The 22,101-nt window shown below is 39.4% G+C and overlaps 2 protein-coding genes and 1 long non-coding RNA gene across 4 annotated transcripts; all 3 read left to right on the forward strand.

The window, feature by feature from the left end:
• Positions 1 to 532: 532 nt before the first annotated feature.
• Positions 533 to 13,137, forward strand: LOC138317254 (uncharacterized). The gene is made up of 2 exons (XR_011207746.1): positions 533 to 746; positions 4,985 to 13,137. It is a non-coding gene; the product is annotated as an uncharacterized lncRNA (long non-coding RNA).
• Positions 13,138 to 13,503: 366 nt separating this feature from the next.
• Positions 13,504 to 21,174, forward strand: LOC138317255 (uncharacterized). 2 transcript variants are annotated; one of them, XM_069258805.1, is made up of 2 exons: positions 13,504 to 14,564; positions 19,979 to 21,174. In XM_069258805.1, exons 1-2 carry the CDS (start codon positions 14,264 to 14,266, stop codon positions 20,566 to 20,568), a joined length of 891 nt encoding a protein of 296 aa, XP_069114906.1. In that variant the 5' UTR covers positions 13,504 to 14,263; the 3' UTR covers positions 20,569 to 21,174. The 2 variants fall into 2 exon arrangements, with proteins under 2 accessions (XP_069114906.1, XP_069114905.1); XM_069258804.1 differs by lacking the exon at positions 19,979 to 21,174 and having other exon boundaries at positions 13,504 to 13,716; positions 14,248 to 15,443.
• Positions 18,862 to 21,174, forward strand: LOC138320136 (uncharacterized; the record flags this gene model as incomplete). The annotated part of the gene is made up of 1 exon (XM_069263194.1): positions 18,862 to 21,174. A coding segment is annotated over one exon (1,062 nt), but the record flags the coding sequence as incomplete, so codon positions are not given.
• Positions 21,175 to 22,101: the final 927 nt, after the last annotated feature.

The raw sequence follows: 22,101 nt of genomic DNA on the forward strand, positions 1-22,101 counted from the left end.
TGACTGGTCCAGTCAGGTAATGTCCCTATCATTCTGTGTCCCTGCGATACTGACCGGTCCAGTCAGGTAATGTCCCTATCATTCTGTGTCCTGCGATACTGACCGGTCCAGTCAGGTAATGTCCCTATCATTCTGTGTCCCTGCGATACTGACCGGTCCAGTCAGGTAATGTCCCTATCATTCTGTGTCCTCTGCGATACTGACCGGTCCAGTCAGGTAATGTCCCTATCATTCTGTGTCCCTGCGATACTGACTGGTCCAGTCAGGTAATGTCCCTATCATTCTGTGTCCCTGCGATACTGACCGGTCCAGTCAGGTATGTCCCTATGTCCCTATCATTCTATATCCCTGTAATACTGGCCGGTCCATTCAGGTAATGCCCCTATCATCAGCTATCTGGCCGGTCCATTCAGGTAATGCCCCTATCATCAGCATTCTCTATCTCTGTGATACTGACCAGTCCAGTCAGGTAATGTCCCTAACTGACCAGTCTAGTCAGGTAATATCTGTCCTGTTAACAATAGAAAATACGTGACGAGATCATCTGACTCAGAGAAGGTGTTGTTCAAAGATAACTTTGTAAACACAAGACTTTTTGAAATGAAGGGTTTGTTTAATGTTTATTTCAGGAATGGTCGTGGAAGAAACGAGGGGATATAACAAACAATGGTCTTTGTTTGACCGCCCACCCAGAGTTGACCCACAACTACATCCTCGCCAAGTTCTGCAGTCAAGATGAGTCCCAGGTATGTATATCTCTGTGTTCATAGAAATTATGAAAGCACTGTATTGTTACTAGGTTGCTTTTTTCTTTAAACTTTCTTTAAAGGAAATCATTCAATGAAGAAATTTATAAAATTACATGTATTACAATACCCTTTATTTTCATTTACAGTATATTTGCTATATAATGTTACTAGGAAAAGTTTGCTTTCAGTTTTTAGGTCATCTGACCGAAGGTCAGGATGACCTATTGTCATCATGTTTTGTCCGTCGTCGTCCGCCGTGCGCCGTGCACCGTGCGTTGTGCGTAAGACTATTTATACAAAAGCCTACTCCTCCTTCATCCTTGGATTGATTTCATCCATATTTGGTTTGAAACATCATTGGGGAAGGAAAATCATATTTTATATAAATGAGCCTGGTCTGACCCCTAGGGGCTGAGAAGTGGGGCCCCACAAGGGCAAATTTTCTAAATTTAAGCTTTAAAATCCTACTCCTCTTTCATCCTTGGATGGATTTCATCCATATTTGGTGTGAAACATCATTTGGGAAGGACAATCATATTTTATATAAATGAGCCTAGTCCAACCCCTAGGGTCAGAGGGGCGGGGCCCCAAAAGGGCAAAATTTCTTAATTTAAGCTTTAAAATCCTACTCCTCCTTCATCCTTTGATGGATTTCATCCATATTTGGTGTGAAATATCATTGTGGTAGGACAATCATATTTTTAGCTCACCTGGCCGGACCGTTCGTCCATCCAACCATCCATCCATCCATCCATCCATCCATCCATCCATCCATCCATCCATCCATCCATCCATCCATCCATCCATCCATCCATCCATCCATCCATCCATCCATCCATCCATCCATCCATCCATCCATCCATCCATCCATCCATCCATCCATCCATCCATCCATCCATCCATCCATCCATCCATCCGTTCGTCTGTCCGTCCGTCAACATTTCCTTTAAATCGCTACTAGCCATAGAGTTCTGCATGGATTGTAACCAAATTTGGCCACAAACATCCTTGGGGGAGGGAGAACTCTAAGACCCATGGGGATAGTATGGTGGAGGTCCAAAATGGGAGCTTTGCTTAAATTTGGCTTTAAAATCTGACTCCTCCATATATTAATCCTTGAATGGGTTACAACCATATATGAATGAAGGGCTACCTATAATAATTTCAGAAACTTACATATTCAACTAAGGAGTTCTTTGTATTGTTTATATTAATCATTAAGCAATACTTTATACTGTGACTTTGTTATTTTGTGCCATGAGTCAGATGACCGTTAAGGCCCATGGGCCTCTTGTTGTATGAATGTTATTCTGATGAGCAGAAATACTAAATTAAATGTATTCCTGTTAATAATGAATGAAAACAAAGCACTGATTCCTACACACCTAATTATCCCCCGCCCAACGAAGTTGGCGGGGGATATACAAATGTGTTCTGTCCGTCCGTCCGTCCGTCCGTACGAATGGTTTCCGGAGCATAACTCTAAAACCAGTAGAGATATTTCCATGAAACTTTATACACACATTAGTCTTATGGTCTAGTAGTGCCTTTTGCTATTTTTAGGTTTTCATTTTTTGCATTTTTTCCGTAACCATGGAAACATGGCTGAAAATATCATATTTTTGTACCAGGTTCGTTTCCGCAGCATAACTCTAAAACCAGAAGAGATATTTCCACGAAACTTTACAGGCACATTAGTCTTATGGTCTAGTAGTGCCTTTTGCTATTTTTATGTTTTCACTTTTTGTACTTTTATCTGTAACCATGGAAACATTGCTGAAAATGGCAGATTTTTGTGTAAGAATCGTTTCCGGAGCACAACTGTAAAACCAGCAGAGATATTTCCATGAAACTTCATAGACACATTGTTCTTATGTTCTAGTAGTGCCTTTTGCTATTTTTAGGTTTTCATTTTTTGCACTTTTTCCGTAACCATAGAAACATTGCTGAAAATATCATATTTTTGTACCAGCTAGGTTCGTTTCCGCAGCATAATTGGAAAACCGGTTGAGATATATGCACGGAACTCCATAGACACATTGTTCTTATGGTCTAGTAGTGCCTTTTGCTATTTTTAGGTTTTCACTTTTTGTGCTTTTTTCTGTAACCATAGAAACATTGCTGAAAATATCATATTTTTGTAGCAGGTTCATTTCCAGAGCATAAATCTAAAACCAGCAGAGATATTTCCACGAAACTTCATAGACACATTCTTTTTAGGCCCTTTATGACACTGTCATTGTACTAGTTATAAACAGGTTAATAGTTTTTCACCTATATGCTTCACATTCATAAAACTATTCACCTTGCTGTATCTGCACTTACCAGAAAAGAAAGAAAAACATTTGGATTATATTCGTGGCAGTGTTATTTGGTGGATGAAAGAAAATATGAATTTAAAACTGCGGTCAAATTTGAATGATATATGTATCTTAAGATATTAGACAACACAGACCTTGAATTTAATACTGCGTGGAGTAAAATATTTAAAAAAAAAACGGGAAAATTATCGCCAACAAATGTCAAGGCTGTATACCTGATTCAACAATTGCAGCCCCGCTCTACTTGAATTATACTCCATCTTTCTTTAGAACAACTTCCTTTTTCCTGTTTTTTTTTCATACACAAAATTCTACACAATCAAACTTACTTCAGCTTTGATATCTCCATTGGCGGGGGATCTGAATGACTATGTCCTTGTTTCAGATTTTAAAAATAATCTAAGATAAAAATCTAATGAATATATAATTTGAAGATGTAAATGGTTGAAATATCCTATGGACACCATCTTGGACAAAGAGTTTCAGCATTGCCAGGCCATGGTCAAGTTCAAAATCACTACTGCTTGTATTAGAAACTAAATAACGGTAAAAGTACTTTTTAGCTCACCTGGTCCGAAGGACCAAGGTGAGCTTATGCCATACCGTGGCGTCCCGCGTCCGGCGTCCGGCATCTGTCGTCCGTCGTCCGCCGTCCGTCCGTCCGTCGGTCAACAATCGACTTCTTCTCCATAACCGCTGGTCGGATTTCAACAAAATTTGACTGGTAGCATTCTTATGGGCTACTAACTAAATATTGTACAAATGATGGGGCTGACCCCCCAGAGGCCTGAGGGGCGGGGCCAAAAGAGGTCAATTTGGCTATTTCCATTTAAATGACTTCTTCTGTGAAACTAAGCATGGGATAGCACCCAAAATGCAATTGTAGCATCCTTATAGGGTGGGGATTCAAAATTGTACAAATGATTGTGCTGACCCCCTAGGGGCCTGAGGGGCGAGGTCAAAAGGGGTCAATTTGGCTATTTCCATATAAATGACTTCTTCTCTGCAACTAAGCATGTGATATATAAATATAGCACCCATAATGCAATGGTAGCATCCTTATAGGGTGAGTATTCAAAATTGTGCAAATGATAGGGCTGACCCCCCGGGGGCCTGAGGGGTGGGGTCAAAAGTGGTCAATATGGCTATTTCCTTATAAACGACTTCTTCTCTGTAACTAAACATGGGATTACGCTCGTAATGCAATGGTAGCATCCTTATAAGGTGGGGATTCAAAATTGTGCAAATGATGGGGCTGATCCCCTGGGGGCCTGAGGGGGTGGGGTCAAAAGGGGTCAATTTGGCTATTTCCATATAAACAATTTTTTCTCTGCAACTAAGTATGGGAGAGCACTCATAATGCAATGGTAGCATACTTATAGGGTGGGGATTCAAAATTGTACAAATGATGGGACTGATCCCCCGGGTGACTGAGGGGTGGGGTCAAAAGGGAGCATTTTTGCTGTTATCATACGAACAACTTCTTCTCTGCAACTCAGCATGGAAGAGCACTCATAATGCAATAGTAACACCCTTATAGGATGGGGATTTAAAATTAAACGGTATGGCAAAGTATAGGGCTGACTCCCTGGGGCCTTAGTCGCGGGGCAAAAAAATTCAATTAGGCTACTATTTTCATATAAATTACTTCCTCTCTGAATGTTTGTATTGGATAGCATATTTGTATTGTATCTATAGCATCAATATATGGTTGTGTTTTAAAATTAAACAAATTTTGGAGTGAATTTTACTAATTTTTCTAATTGTAAGAGTCTTTGTGATAATTACAAAAAACAAAAAACAAAAACAGGTGAGCGATACAGGCCCTCTGGGCCTCTTGTTTATTAGTTGGTTGATTTGTTCATTGATTTCCAACACAGATTGTACCTGTAAAAGCACTGTTTTCCCTTTCAGATTTGGACGGAGCGACAATCACAAATTGTACACAACCTTACTGGTCAGTGTGTTGACACGCGGAAGTCAGACATCGGACTTGTCCTGGCAGATTGTGATCCAATCAATACACAACAAACGTGGAGACTGCCAGCTAAAAAACATTCTCACAATAGAGACTTATGATACTGTAAGTCCACCAGATCAGACTAATAGACTAGTGGGTGTGACAACAAATCACAAACCGAGGGGTAATTCATGAACTTCCAGCCCAAGGCTTGCCGAGGGATTGACTTTCATGAATTCCCAGAGGGTTGTAATTTCATTGTCACACCCTCCTAGGTAGGGAATGATTCTTTTTTCCCCCATAGACAAAAGACAAAAGTTGAGAAAATAGCCTTCAAAGAAGCATTTTCATTGCGGCATGTACATGGTTACATAGTTTATGATGTCATTGACAATGCATGCCACAGTCACACCGCGTGACTTCATGATGTCAGGTAATTGTTTTGCTGGTGCTGTCATACCCCTAGGGTCAAAGGAATTGACAGGAAATCTCTAACGGCTAAAATCTGTTACAAATCAGTGAATGGTGGGAGCATGTGTCATCATCAAATGCATCACATATTGATTGTGGGTCATGGCCCTTCTGTCCTCTCTCTCATTTGGCTGTTTCTTAAAAATTTATGTAAAACATGGTTGAGATCTTTGATTTTGACATTTTTACTTATAGTGCTATTTCTCATGTTTTGAATTAATCTTCTCGTACCATATTTCATATTTGTGTATCTTTCCCATGTTATTATTTTTTTACTGAAGAAACGTACAAGATCCTTCTTTTATTTGACTGATATGAATCAAATGATGGGTGTCAAGTTCTTTGTAGTATAATTTAACATGTTGATCATGTTCAAAGCTGCCAATGATATCTATTTATTCTGCAAAGTTTGCATATAAGATGAATCATTAAGTTGGATGAATGAGCGTTTATGAAATATCAAAGATAAAATATGTCATAAGTTCCTCTAATATTCACAACTCACATCTGAACTAAAAAATGAACGTGATAGTATTATAAGGTGTTTGGTGTCATGGTGGTTTGGGAAAATTTCATGCTGAATTTTAAATTGTTATTTTTGTATGATGTGATGAATTGTTGATTTTACATTTATTTGCTGATAATTTACCAACCTTTTACACTGTTAGGGACGTTTTACATAGGATGACTAGTTCGCATGTTGTCAGTATAATGTAAAGTGTGAAGTGTGTTGCTTGGTGTCTTTGGTGGCATGCTTCAGTGATATAGCACTATAAAAAGGGCAAGAGTTCCACTATAAAAGAAAACACTACACGAATATACTACAGTCTTCAAAAATACGCACTGCATACTTCATACACGTGTAACAGGAGAGGAGAAAATGTAGTGGCCAGAGCGGGATTCGAACCTGGGACCCTCCGAACACTAGCCGAGTGCCCTACCGACTGAGCTGCCTGGTCACTGATGATCGACCCAGTCCAATCCCACTACACTCCTCCCTCCTTTCTAGAAGTCTTTGCCATCCAAGACATTTGAGTCCCTTCCAAACACCACCACTGTAACAGGAGAGGAGAAAATGTAGCGACCAGTCCGGGATTCGAACCTGGGACCCTCCAAACACTAGTCGAGAGCTCTACCGAGGGAGCTACCTGGTCACCGATGATGGACCCAGTCCAATCCCTCTACACACCCAACACATCACATACATCGGAGGTTGTCCTTACCCTGGCTGTCAAAAGGACATAAAGTTAATCAAACTAACAAACAAATACATGTGGTGAAGCTGAATTCTGCTCTTTTTCTTGAAACTTGCCCAAATCATCCAGCATCCAAGGGTTTTGTTACACTGTGCATATGACCAGTATTTAGTTGAACTGGACATGTGTACCACTTTATGGTCAGTTGCTAATTACCTTGTACTGTGATCATTTTAGAGGTGTATTCTGCTCTTGGTCTTTCCTCAAAAACAGTTTGTAATTTTTAGCTCACCTGGTCCGTCTGTCTGTCAACATTTCCTTTAAATCGCTACTTGTCCTAGAGTTCTGCATGGATTGTAACCAAATTTGGCCACAAACATCCTTTGTGGAAGGGAAACAGAACTTGTATAAATTTTGGCTCTGACCTCCCGGGGGCAGGAGGGGCGGAGCCCAATAGGGGAAATAGAGGTAAATCCTATAAATCGCTACTTGTCCTAGAGTTCTGCATGGATTGTAACCAAATTTGGCCACAAACATCCATGGGGTAAGGGGAACAGAACTTGTATAAATTTTGGCTCTGACCCCCCAGGGGCAGGAGGGACAGGGCTGAATAAGGGAAATAGAGGTAATTCCTATAAATCGCTACTTGTCCTAGAGTTCTGCATGGATTGTAACCAAATTTGGCCACAAACATTGTTGGGGGAAGGGGAACAGAACTTGTATAAATTTTGGCTCTGACCCCCTGGGGGCAGGAGGGGCGGGGCCCAATAGGGGAAATAGAGGTAAATCCTATAAATCGCTACTTGTCCTAGAGTTCTGCATGGATTGTAACCAAATTTGGCCACAAACATCCATGGGGTAAGGGGAACAGAACTTGTATAAATTTTGGCTCTGACCCCCCAGGGGCAGGAGGGGCAGGGCTGAATAAGGGAAATAGAGGTAATTCCTATAAATCGCTACTTGTCCTAGAGTTCTGCATGGATTGTAACCAAATTTGGCCACAAACATTGTTGGGGAAAGGGGAACAGAACTTGTATAATGTTTGGCTCTGACCCCCCAGGGGCAGGAGGGGCGGGGCCCATTGGGGAAATAGAGATAAATCCTATAAATCGCTACTTGTCCTAGAGTTCTGCATGGATTGTAACCTAATTCGGCCACAAACATCCATAGGGGAAGGAGAACAGAACTTGTATAAATTTTGGCTCTGACCCCTTGGGGGCAGGAGGGGCGGGCCCAATAGGGGAAATAGAGGTAAATCCTATAAATGGCTACTTGTCCTAGAGTTCTGCATGGATTGTAACCAAATTTGGCCACAAACATCCTTGGGGGAAGGGGAACAGAACTTGTATAAATTTTGGCTCTGATCCCCCGGGGGCAGGAGGGGCGGGGCCCAATAGGGGAAATAGGGGTAAATTCTATAAATCGGTACTTGTCCTAAAGTTTGGCTTGGATTGTGACCAAATTTGGCCACAAACATCCTGGGGGAAAGGAGAACAGAACTTGTGTAAATTTTGGCTCTGCCCTTCTGTGGGCAGGAGGGGTGGGGCCCAATAGGGGATTTAGAGGTTAATATTAAAATTCCTTCAGAAAAGAAACAATGATCCTGTATTCAGAACATTACTTGGCATTACAAACCAGGTGAGCGATACAGGCCCTCTGGGCCTCTTGTTTTTATTTGTATTAGAATGTTATTCAGTTCCATATGAACAATATATACTTTTATATGTACTAATTCACTTCTACTTGCATTTTAGAGTAGTACTTCATTATATATGTACATTAACTTTTGTTTGTATGCTGATTAATTGTGCTTAGGTCAAGAGATTTATATATATATATAAGGTATAAAACGTTATAAAATCTTATTGTTGGTATTAAAGATGCTCCACTGCCGACAGAGCATAAACGATACTCATCATTTGAAGAATAAGTGGTGTTTAATCATGTATATGTTTGTGTTATTAACACAAAAAATATAATTTAAATAATTTATTTTTGCTTTTGGTGCATGCGCAATCAGTACATGTACTTCATTCCATATAGGGCATAGTGCCAATTTTTTTGGGAAGCAATTAATTATTTCAAAATACATGTATTTATTTTATCTTGAAGTAAAATAAGAAGCTCAAACTTTTCAATAGTGGTAATTGTGTAAGTAAGTAACATTTGTAACTGAAAAAAATACTAATTAGGCAGTTCCTGTTTTTTATTGAGAAAAAAATACTGATCGTTAGGGATGGAGCATCTTTAAAAGTTTAAAAGAATGCTCAATGTCAATGAAAAATGGTATATACATGTATATGAGTGAATAGGGACACAGGGGTCAAAATTAAAAACTTGTTGACGTTTAGATGTTTATAAATGGTTAGTTGTCATTAACTCAAGCTAAATGTCAACATAGAAGGGCAGGGGCACCTTTTCATGGATGTCTGTTTTCTAGTTAACACACATTCTTCATAAAATATATTGAGGATCTTACATGAGTGGCTATGCGATATGAAATTTATCAAACTTGTTAAATGATTTTATATGCCATGAGCCTATAGGCAAGTGAAAATATTTAAGAAGTTTGTTAAATTTCATATCACATAGTCACAAGTGTTAGATTCTATTTATCACATAATTTTAATTAATGGAAATGTAAGTAACAAACTTTTATTTTCGTCTGTATACAACAGTAGTCCGGCTCGAATGTGATGTTTCCATCTACTGAGACAATCATGCAACGTTATATATTGATTATGACTTCAAAACTACATGTGACGTCAAAATAGTGTTATTACACATGTGTCTTACGATATTTATGACATGGCCGTCTGACATGACTGGACAGTTATGTGATAAGCAATTATATGACTATTCTATGCAAATACATTTAATTTTGTTACGAGTATTTCATTTTTATCAACATTTTTAGCCCACCATCATCAGATGGTGGGCTATTCAAATCGCTTTTTGTCCGTGGTCCGTGGTCCGTCCGTCCGTCCGTCCGTCCGTCCGTCCGTCCGTCCGTCCGTTAACAATTCTTGTTATCGCTATTTCTCAGAAAGTACTGAAGGGATCTGTCTCGTATTTCATATGTAGGTTCCCCTAGGGCCCTAGTTGTGCATATTGAATTTTGGGACCAATCGGTCAACAAGATGGCCGCCAGGCAGCCATCTTGGATTTTGATACTTAAAGTTTGTTATCGCTATTTCTCAGAAAGTACTGAAGGGATCTGTCTCAAATTTCGTATGTAGGTTCCCCTAGGGCCCTAGTTGTGCATATTGCATTTTGGGACCAATCGGTCAACAAGATGGCCGCCAGGCAGCCATCTTGGATTTTGATAGTTAAAGTTTGTTATCGCTATTTCTCAGAAAGTACTGAAGGGATCTGTCTCAAATTTCATATATAGGTTCCCCTAGGGTCCTAGTTGTGCATGTTGTGTTTTGGGACCGATCGGTCAACAAGATGGCCGCCAGGCAGCCATCTTGGATTTTGATAGTTAAAGTTTGTTGTCGCTATTTCTCAGAAAGTACTGAAGGGATCTGTCTCAAATTTTATATATAGGTTCCCCTAGGGTCCTAGTTGTGCATGTTGCGTTTTGGGACCGATCGGTCAACAGGATGGCCGCCAGGCAGCCATCTTGGATTTTGATAGTTAAAGATTGTTATCGCTATATCTCACAAAGTACTGAAGGGATCTTTCTCAAATTTCATATGTAGGTGCCCCTAGGGCTCTAGTTGTACATAATGCGTTTTTGGATCGATCGGTCAACAAAATGGCCGCCAGGCTGCCATCTTGGATTTTGATAGTTAAGATTGTTATCGCTATTTCTCAGAAAGTATTGAATGAATCTGTCTCAAATTTCATATATAGGTTCCCCTAGGGCCCTAGTTGTGCATATTTCGATTTGGGACCGATCAATCATCAAGATGGCCGCCAAGGAGCCATCTTGGATTTTGATAGTTGAAGTTTGTTACTGCTGTTTGAAGTACTGAAGCGATCTGTCTCAAATTTTATATATAGTATGTTTGCAAAAGTTTGAAAAGCAGAGAAAAGATCCCTCTTTCCATTGTCAGACATAGATCATTCTTTGGTGGGCGCCAAGATCCCTCTGGGATCTCTTGTTTGGTGATGTTTCTGTATATTCAAAATGTTAAAATATCTATATTTACAATTACCCTCAAGTTCTTGTACAAATATGTGTTGAAAGGGGAGTGGTATTTTAGCACTCAGCATTATATTGGTTGTTTATACATGAAAGCATTTATTAATCATATCATTTGATTTCGTCATCATGTATCATAACTATTGCAGTATTAAATGGTTTGGGTATTTTTTTAAAAATAATTTTTGAATACTGATAAAATAATTTTAAATTGTTTTAGTAATTTGTGTTCATAGGGACCACTGCTAGATTATATACTTGAATTTATCTTGTTAATTGTCATTTGTTCGCCATTTGACAAACTCAGTTTCGTTTTCAGTATTATTTATTTCAATGCTTATATAAAAAGTCTTTCTATGGATTCTTTGCAACAGTACTCATGTGTATGTATATTGAAATTGTATTTTGTCTGTAGTGATATTTTTTTCTGTCTCTGATGTAGATGCTTTTACGTGTAATTTTGTTGCCAAAGAATTACTGTATTTTTAGCCCACCATCATCAGATGGTAGGCTATTCAAATCGCCCTGCGTCCGTGGTCCGTCGTCCGTGGTCCATCGTCCGTCTGTAAACAATGCTTGTTATCACTATTTCTGCCAGGCAGCCATCTTTGATTTTGGAAGTTGAAGTTTGTTATCGATATTTCTTGAAAACTACTAAAGGGATTTTTTTCAAACTTCACATGGAGGTTACCCTTGGTCCCTAGTTGTGCCATACAGATTTTGAGGCTGATCGGAAAAACAAGATGGCCGCCAGGCAGCCATCTTTGATTTTGGAAGTTGAAGTTTGTTATCGATATTTCTTGAGAACTACAGAAGGGATTTTGTTCAAACTTCACATGGAGGTTACCCTTGGTCCCTATTTGTGCCATACAGATTTTGAGGCTGACAGGAAAAACAAGATGGCCACCAGGCGGCTATCTTGGATTTTGATAGTTAAGGTTTGATATCCCCATTTCTCAAAAAAGTGCTGAAGGGATCTTTCTCAAATTTAATATGTAGGTTCCCCTAGGGCCCTTGTTGTGCATATGGCATTTTTGGACCAATCGGTGAACAAGATGGCCGCCAGGCTGCCATCTTGGATTTTGATAGTTAAAGTTTGTTATGGCTATTTCTCAGATAGTACTGAAGGGATCTGTCTCAAATTTCATATGTAGGTTCCCCTAGGGACCTAGTTGTGCATATTGCATTTTTGGACCGATCGGTCAACAAGATGGCCGCCAGGCAGCCATCTTGGATTTTGTTATTCAAAGTTTGTTATCGCTATTTCTCAGAAAGTACTGAAGGGATCTGTCTCAAAATTCATATGTAGGTTCCCCTTGGGCCCTAGTTGTGCATATTGTGATTTGGGACCGATCGGTCAACAAAATTGCTGCCAGGCAGCCATCTTGGATTTTTATATTCAAAGTTTGTTATCGCTATTTCTCAGAAAGTATCGCATGTAGGTTCCCCTAGGGCCCTAGTTGTGCATATTGTGATTTGGGACCGATTGATCAACAAGATGGCCGCCAAGGAGTCATCTTGGATTTTGATAGTTGAAGTTTGTTACCGCTATTTCTCAAAAGGTACTGAAACTATCTGTCTCAAATTTTATATGTAGTATGTTTGAAAAAGTTTAAAAAGTAGAGAAAAGATTCATCTTTTCTTTGTCAGATATAGATCATTCTTTGGTGGGCGCCAAGATCCCTCTGGGATCTCTTGTTATTTTAGAATACCTCTTTTTTGTTATACGATGTGAACAACATCAGTAGCATGGTTTTCAGTTCAAAATTCTTGAATCTCATAAAAAGTATATATTTTGTAGTAATCAGATAAAAAAGTATATAATTTGTAGTAATCAGATAAAAAGTATATATTTTGTAGTAATCACATAAAAGGTATATATTTAGTATTAGTCTAACAAGAAGCAGATATTTTGTTAACTACATTGTACGTATGAAATGGTAAGGAAATATTTTTCTGTCAGATTTAATAATAAAATTTCGAAGCAGTCTTATTATGATAATAATGCATAATACTGTATTTTATGTCACAAAAATTGCCCTTCTCTTTGATAGGAGACACACATACTCACACCCGAGCTTTCTAGAGGTTTTCAATTCCAAGCAACGGTATAAATATATACAAGCACAACCTAAAAGTCATACATGTACATTGAATGTAGCAATGGATGTGTAATGTTGGTTGATTATCAAGATACACATTTCATAGATATACATTTTATGGCAGTGTATAATATAAATTGTATTTTAGTTAGCATCTTATAACAAAATAAACATGATAATGAAACCAGGCACGATCTCTGTTCTTCATCATCCTTTATCGTTTTCCACTTTCTGCATGCTTATAGTTTACGAGGGAAGTACTACCGGTATATAAGAAAGATTTCTACCCAAGGGTTACAAGGGGTTAAAGGTACGGATGAATTTAGTTTACAAACTTTGTCTGTTCGTTGTCATCCGCAACAAAATTGGCTAAAACTAACAAATTTTCAAGTATAAATTACGGATATGTTAATAATATTCTGCGAATTTATTACGAACGAATGCGGATATTTCACGAATACGATAACGGATGCTCTCCCGTGTGGGGTACAATTGGTAAGATTATCCAACAATGCGGATACGTAACAAACAATTACAAATATTACCATCTATTTTCGAATAGCAAATAGATGCCGTTATTGAAGGAAGGCAGCTAGAGTAGTCCCCCTTTCATCTTAGATATATTGGATTAATGCTATTAAGGAAAAAGGTACATAAGAGTAATCTCCCTTACTGTACAGGAAGCAAGCACAGCGCATGTCCTTCCTTGAACTTCCTTTTTGAAAAGCAGCGCTGCTGAAGGAATCAATTGAAATCATACGAAATTGGTTTGTTTAATATTTGGTAGAAAAAGGTGTTGGTACAAAAAATATTGATTACATTATCTAATTTAGGTTATTATTATTATATTTAAGCATCGTTGAGGTAATTTAAAGCTTTATTAAGTACGATGTTTACTGATGTAGAATGGCTAGATATTTTCTGCCATGTTGGGCCTTTTGGCCATGCCGGATACGGCACGTGGTATGAAAGTTTTGGTCATTGGTTAACTTGAATGTCATTTAATTTGCAAACTGTTTTAATTTATTTAGAACGAATTATAGTAATGATTTGATTTGAGCGAATGTTATGCTCTATTAGCACGATATTTTACCGTTTCATAATGGCTTGAGATTTTCTGCCATGTTGGGCCTTAAGGTCATGCCGGCTACGGCGCGTGGTATGAAGGTTTTGGTCATTTATTAATTTAATGTCAGTGGACTTAAACAACTGGATATAATTTATTTAGAAACAATTATTTTAATGATATTAAAAAAAAAAAAAAAAAGTGTTAACTTGACATTGAATTTGTTTTTGAGCTGTGGCTAATTAGTCATGGGGAGGACAAGGAGGCCGTCTACAAGCCCATACGCAAGAAATGAACCAGCCCCTCAACTAACCAGTATGCCAGCCCCTCAACCAACCAGTATGCCAGCCCCTCAACCAACCAGTATGCCAGCCCCTCAACCAACCAGTATGCCAGCCCCTCAACCAACCAGTATGCCAGCCCCTCAACCAACCAGTATGCCAGCCCCTCAACCAGACCCTACACCGACGGGTACGATGGGAGGTCTAATTGGACACTCTGGTCAAGCTCTCGAAAATGCAGGTTCAGTCAGTGAAGGACCAAACCAAGGTACACCTACTTCCATACCTAGTATTCATAGTATTCTGGGTGAGAATGTGTCGTCAAAAAATAAGAGCAAAATTATAAATGGAGAATTCATTGATTTAGGTATCTTATTAGATAACTCTGCTGGGCAGGACACTGCCCCAAAATCACTATACTTGGACGTTAATGGGCAATTAGTAGCTAAGGATAAGAACGCAAAGAGAATCAACAATATAGCTGATTGGACTGATGCGTTCATTATCTATACCAGTATCTACTCAGCTGCTCACCCTGAACGGGTTCATGAATTGTTAAAATATATACAAACAATTAGGCTGGGGGCGGGAAGATGTAATGGCATGGGATGGAGGTCCTATGACGAGCAATTTCGCTTAAGACGGAGTCAAGACCCATGTAGCTCATGGGCTACTGTAGATACTGAGCTTTGGCTCATTTATCTATCTCCAAGCATTAGCACGACGCTTAACACAGAGAGAAAACAGTCTCCTGTAGGTAATTTAAAATGCTTTGACTATAACTTTAAAGGTTTGTGTACCCGTCCCACTTGCAATTATGCCCACATTTGTACGAGATGTGGAGGGGGTCACCCTAAAATAAACTGCAGATCTCCAGGGACCATGGGAATGAATAATTCATTTCGTCCCCCAAATCCTAGGGGACTTGCCCAGACGGGGACTTCCCAGACAGGAATCCGTCCCAGGTTCAGCAACCCAACCCAAAATGTCCGCCAGCCAAGATATATGGGCCCTAGGCCATTCCCCAATTAAAGTGGGCCCCCTCACAGAATATTTAGAGAAGTACCCATTAGAAACTGTAGCAAAGGAATTAAAGGACGGTTTTACATATGGTTTTCGACTTCAGTATACAGGCCCTAGAGCAGCTGTTTTTAGGTCACCTGAGACGAAGTCTCAAGTGACCTATTCTCATCGCCTTTTGTCCGTCGTCGTCCGTCGTCCGTCGTCCGTCGTGCGTCGTCCGTCGTGCGTCGTCCGTTGTGCGTCGTATGTCCGTAAACAATTTACATTTTCGACTTCTTCTCCAAAACTGCTGAAGCAATTTCAATGAAATTTTGCACAAACCTTCTAAGGCATAAGGCCAATCAAAATTGTGAATTATATGGTCCCCACCCCCCAGGGGGCTGTGGGAGGGGCCAGAAGGGGTAAAATTGAGTAAAATTTCAAAAATCTTCTTCTCCACTCACAGATGTGGTAGAATCAAATACTCTTCATAGATAGAAAGGTCTTAAGGTCCTTTACAAAAATTGTGAATTATATGACCGTGGGGTCTCTAGTTTCCCCCTGGGGAGGGGGTTAAGTTTACTATACTTTATATTGAGAAAACACATTTTTGCGCATTATTTGGTCATTTGTAATAGGAAATGAGTCAAATGTTGTCAGAATTATCAGTATGAGATGGCCATTTAATCCTATTAACAAATTTTCTATGACTGACCCCCAGGGGCCTTAGGGGCGGGGTCAAAAGGGGTCAAATAGGCTAAAATTTCAAAAATCTTCTTCTGAAATTCTGGAAATGGTAGAATCAAATACTTTTCATAAATAGAAAGGTCTTAAGGTCCTTTACAAAAATTGTGAATTATATGACCCTGGGGTCTCACGTTTTCCCCTGGGGAGGGGGTCAAGTTTACTATAGTTTATATAGGGAAAACACATTTATGAGCATTTTTTGCTCAATTTTCATTGGAAATGAGTCAAACTTGGTTAGAATTATTAGCCTGAGATAGCATTTTAATATCATATCCACAGTGATTCTGGCCGATCCCCTGGGGGCAGAGGGGCGGGGCTAAAAATGGGTCAAATAGGCTAAAACTTCAAAAATCTTCTTCCGAAATTCTGGAAATGGTAGAAACAAATACTGTTCATAAATAGAAAGGTCTTAAGGTCCTTTACAAAAATTGTGAATTATATGACCCTGGGGTCTCACATTTCCCCCTGGGGAGGGGGTCAAGTTTACTATAGTTTATATAAGGAAAACACATTTATGAGCATTTTTTGCTCAATTTTCATTGGAAACGAGTCAAACTTGGTTAGAATTATTAGCCTGAGATAACATTTTAATATCATATCCATATTGGTCCAGGCCGACCCCCTGGGGGCAGAGGGGCGTGGCCAAAAAAGGTCAAATAGGCTAAAACTTCAAAAATCTTCTTTAAAATTCTGGAAATGGTATAATCAAATACACTTTATAGATGAAAAGGTCTTAAAGTTTGTTTATAAAAATTGTAAATTATATGACCCTGGGATCTCCTGTTTCCCCTTGGGGAGGGGGTCAAGTATACTATAGTTTATATAGGAAAAAAACATTAATGAGCATTTTTTGCTCAATTTTCATAGGAAATGAGTCAAACTTGGTTAGAATTATTAGCCTGAGATAGCATTTTAATATCATATCCACATTGGTCCTGGCCGACCCCCTGGGGGCAGAGGGGCGGGGCTAAAAAAGGGTCAAATAGGCTAAAACTTCAAAAATCTTCTAAAATTCTGGATATAGTAGAATCAAATAATTATAGATGGAAAGGTCTTCAGGTGTTTTATAAAGACTGTGAATTATATGACCTTGGGGTCTCACGTTACCCCCTGGGGAGGGGTTAAGTTTACTTAAGTTTATATAGGAAAAACATATTTGTGAACATTATTTGCCCAATTTTCGTAGGAAATTAGTCAAACTTGATTAGAATTATTAGCCTAAGATATAGCATTTTAACATCCATATCCGTCCTCGATGATCCCCTGGGGGACCAGAGGGGCAGGACCAAATTTAACAGGGTCAAATTGATTAAAATTTCAAAAAATACCTCTAAGTTCACAGGTTTGATGGAAGCAAATACTCTTCATAGTCTAAAAAGGTCAAATTTATAAATCACTGACCAACTTCAAGGCCCAGCATATAGTGTTTATATGTCTTTATAAAATTTGTTTCATTATTTGTTTCATTATATATTCTAACTCAGGTGACCGTTAAGGCCCATGGGCCTCTTGTTTCAAAAAATTTAACATCAGCAAATCAGCATCCAGGGGAGGTAAAAAAGAAATAAGATTCTGAGATAGAATTGGGTAGAATTATGGGCCCTTTTTCAAGTCCTCCTATGGCAAACTTTCATATCTCGCCTATAGGGGTCGTTCCCAAGTCAGATGGGGGTTGGCGAATGATTACACATTTATCATTTCCCCCTTCAGAGAGCATTAATGATTTCATTAATTCAGAATTGTGCTCAGTAAATTATGCTTCATTTGATTCTGTAATTGAAATGATAAGTAAACTAGGTCAAGGGGCAGTTTTGGGCAAAGCTGATATTAAATCAGCTTTTCGTTTGATACCAATATATCCTGGCGATTTTGACCTATTAGGTTTTCAATTTGAGGGAGGTTATTACATAGACAAATGCTTGCCCATGGGATGTGCCATTTCTTGCAATATATTTGAAAAATTTTCAACTTTCATTGAATGGCTTGTCGAGTATAAATCTGGGGTGAACACTCTCTCTCATTATCTTGATGACTTCATATTTGCTGGTAAGAGGGACACTCAGGACTGTCAGATTCTTATGTCTTCATTCAAAGATACCTGTAGTGAATTGGGAGTTCCCATCGCTGTCGACAAAACAGTTGGTCCTACTATGGTCCTTATTTTTTTAGGACTGGAGATAGATACAGAAGAAATGGTTATCAGAATCCCTTCTCAAAAGGCAGCAGAGCTTACTGATATGCTATATAGGTTTCTCAGTCAGAAAAAAGTCACCTTAAAGGAGCTAGAGTCTTTAGTAGGAGTACTTAATTTTTTCTGTAGGGCGTTAAAGTCTGGGAGGCCATTTTTGAGGCGTTTGTATGATGCGATGAAGGGCGCGAGCAAATCATATCATTTTGTCAGGGTTAGTAGGGCAATGAGGGAGGACCTTATGGTGTGGCTACAATTCATTCAGAATTTCAATGGAACATTATTTTTCCCAGAATCGTCCTGGTCAGAGAGTGATGTATTGCAACTTTTTACAGATAGTGCAGGTAATTCATCATTGGGTTGTGGAGCTTACTTTCATGGGGAGTGGGTCTACTTTCCTTGGCCTGAAACATGGGCAGACTCTGACAGAATGCGGGATATCACATTTTTTGGAGTTTATTCCAATAGTCCTTGCAGTCTTGATATGGGGACATCATTTAGGGAATAAGAAGGTAATATTTAACATTGATAATAGTGCGTTAGTCAGTGTCCTGAATGCTCAGTCTTCCAAGGATAAGTTGGTAATGGAACTTATGCGCCCATTTGTATTGGAACTTTTGAAATATAACATTATTTTCAAGGCAAAACATGTTCCTGGTCTAGAAAATGTAATTGCAGACTCTATTTCTCGTATGCAGTGGAGGCGGTTCCGGTCGGTGGCGCCTCAAGCTCAAGCTCATCCAGCTCAAATTCCAGAGAAATTCCGTCTGCTGTTATCAAGGATGAAGTAGATAGGTTATTGAGGGCCTCTATTTCTAGGAATACTCATAGGTCATACAGTACAGGGTTGTCAGCATTTGATACATTCAGAGCGTCTAATAGGCTGCCAAATGTCTGGCCCCCGATGGTTGAACACTTAGTTAGTTTTGTTGCCACATTATCACTTAGGGGGTTAGCTGACACAACGGCTCGCTCCTATATTTCTAGCATTGGGTTCCAATGCAAAGTATTGGGGAAGTGTGATAAGACACAGAATTTTTTAGTAGGCAAAGTTCTTGAGGGGATGAAAAGGCTAAAACATAGGGTAGATACAAGGCTACCTATTACAGGACCCATCCTAGCTCAGATTGTTAAGGTTCTGCCATTAGTGTGTTTAAATAAATTTGAGGCCTTACTTTTTCAGGCAGCATTTACAATGGCCTTCTTTGGATTTTTTAGGGTGGGGGAGTTGTGCTTGTCTAAGGGAGGTAATCCAAGTCATGTTGTAGGAAGGGGAGATGTAACATTGGTACAGGGCCAATATGTACAAGTACACTTAAGATATTCCAAAACTGACCAATCAGGAAAGGGAACTATCATTCAACTTCGGGCGTCTGATAATGAAATATGTCCTTTGAAAGCCATGGAAGCTTTTCTGAAAGTTAGACCAGGGGTGGGGGGTCCTTTACTGTGTCACTTTAGTGGGGAACCTGTTACCAGATACCAGTTTTCATCAGTTCTTCAAAAGGCTCTTAGGTATCTAGATATGGATACGGCTTCTTTTAAAACGCATTCATTTCGGATTGGGGCCGCTTCTGCAGCATTTAAAGCTGGTCATACAGCTGACGCTATTAAAGAGGCAGGTCGTTGGAAATCTAATTGCTATAGTCATTATATCCGTATCCCCATAATCACATTTCCAGATCTGTAATCGAGCATGTCAAAATAATACTATGTTTTCTAACACAGTATTGAAGATATTTCAGGATTGGAAGTTTGGTTTCTGGGGTCTTCTATAATTAAAAGAGCGGGAATTGCAGCACGATCAAGACCAGGGGGTCTCAACTTAGGATTGCAGAGAATGGGAGCCAACATTTTCTGGCAGGGCTATGGTGGCCTTGGTATCCAACAGGTAGAGAGTAAGATCAGTCTCCTGCAATCGGTAGCGGAAAATCCAAACATCTTGCTGCTTCATTGTGGAGGGAATGATTTAGGGAAAATTCCCATTGCAAAGCTTCGATCAGTATTTCGGAGGGTGATTAGGTTTTTGTATTCCCAGTTTCCAGGTGTAAAACTAATATTTTCACAGATTCTACCCCGTTTGTCGTATAGATATTCTGATAATGTAACTGCAATGGAAGCTTGTAGGTGTAGGTTAAATAGTGCTGTTGCAAAGGATGTTCTTGGGTTAGGGGGTTGCTATCTAAAATACCCAGATATTAAAGCTACAGAAGCCTTTTTCAGTCAGGATAAGGTGCACTTGTCAGAGTTAGGAAACAACATATTCCTAAATACTTTGCAAGGGGGTGTGGAATACTTTGCCCGGGGGGAAGGGGGTCCAGTATTTCCCAAGTAGTGTATTAAAGGATTACAATAAGTCGAGTAATATGCTCATGTCAAAGGTAGGAAACAATTTTTTAAATACCATTTTAGGTAGTGTTGGGAGGGGGGGGGGCAGTCTTTCAAGGAGTAAAATAGGATAGGGTTAGGGTCACGGCTTAAGTTATATTTGTGCGGCTCCCCCCCACTAGGGTGTGGCGGTGGTAAAGATATGACTAATATGCATTTCGCATATCTTTACCATTTGGCGTTAGCGCATCGCACAACTACAACTTGTCTAGATTATTTGTCTGCTGTTCCCAGGGACAAATATTTTAGGATATCAACTACTGAACTTTGACCGCTGACACTCTCTTGAGTATCCAGGGTCAGATCATCTTGTGCCCTCTTGAACTTGTGACCTTGAACCCGTGACCTTGAACCTGTGAACTTTGAACTTGTGAACTTTTGAACTTGTGAACTTGAAACCTATGAACTTTGCCCCCTTTTGACTTTGTGTCTTTGAACCTGTGTGCTTCCCTTTAGGGCTTGCCATATTATTTGTCGGCAGCCCGATTTTAATCTTCATAAAACAGAGCCGTGACCATTTACGCCACAATAATAATAAAAGTAATTAATATGTTTTATTAGTCATGTTTTTATTGGGCTTATCTTCGATAATACCATCTATTTTCGAATAGCAAATAGATGCCGTTATTGAAGGAAGGCAGCTAGAGTAGTCCCCCTTTCATCTTAGATATATTGGATTAATGCTATTAAGGAAAAAGGTACATAAGAGTAATCTCCCTTACTGTACAGGAAGCAAGCACAGCGCATGTCCTTCCTTGAACTTCCTTTTTGAAAAGCAGCGCTGCTGAAGGAATCAATTGAAATCATACGAAATTGGTTTGTTTAATATTTGGTAGAAAAAGGTGTTGGTACAAAAAATATTGATTACCCTCCCACCTCTCCCTATACATTTTTGTTATGTTTTACAAAAATACTGCGCAGTGTTTTATACAAGTTTCAGATTTGGTAACAATCCTGATGAGGAAGGCTTACAGACAACTTTCGGCACGGCTCCAGTTTCGCACAGGCATTGGTCAACATTGGCAAAGTTTACATACCTTGGACTTCTGACTAGTTCCCGGGAGAGACTTTTGCGTTAGCGCATCGCACAACTACTTGTCTAGATTATTTGTCCGCTGTTCCCAGGGACAAATATTTTAGGATATCAACTACTGAACTTTGACCGCTGACACTCTCTTGAGTATCCAGGGTCAGATCATCTTGTGCCCTCTTGAACTTGTGACCTTGAACTTGTGACCTTGAACCCGTGACCTTGAACCTGTGAACTTTGAACTTGTGAACTTTTGAACTTGTGAACTTGAAACCTATGAACTTTGCCCCCTTTTGACTTTGTGTCTTTGAACCTGTGTGCTTCCCTTTAGGGCTTGCCATATTATTTGTCGGCAGCCCGATTTTAATCTTCATAAAACAGAGCCGTGACCATTTACGCCACAATAATAATAAAAGTAATTAATATGTTTTATTAGTCATGTTTTTATTG

The sequence above is a fragment of the Argopecten irradians genome, chromosome 3, assembly GCF_041381155.1.
Source record: "Argopecten irradians isolate NY chromosome 3, Ai_NY, whole genome shotgun sequence".
Classification (NCBI taxonomy): Eukaryota; Metazoa; Mollusca; class Bivalvia; order Pectinida; family Pectinidae; genus Argopecten; species Argopecten irradians.

What these genes read in the sequence shown, in the direction of transcription:
- LOC138317255 (XM_069258804.1), top strand. Translation starts at nt 14,264, where the DNA reads ATGGGGAGGACAAGGAGGCCGTCTACAAGCCCATACGCAAGAAATGAA.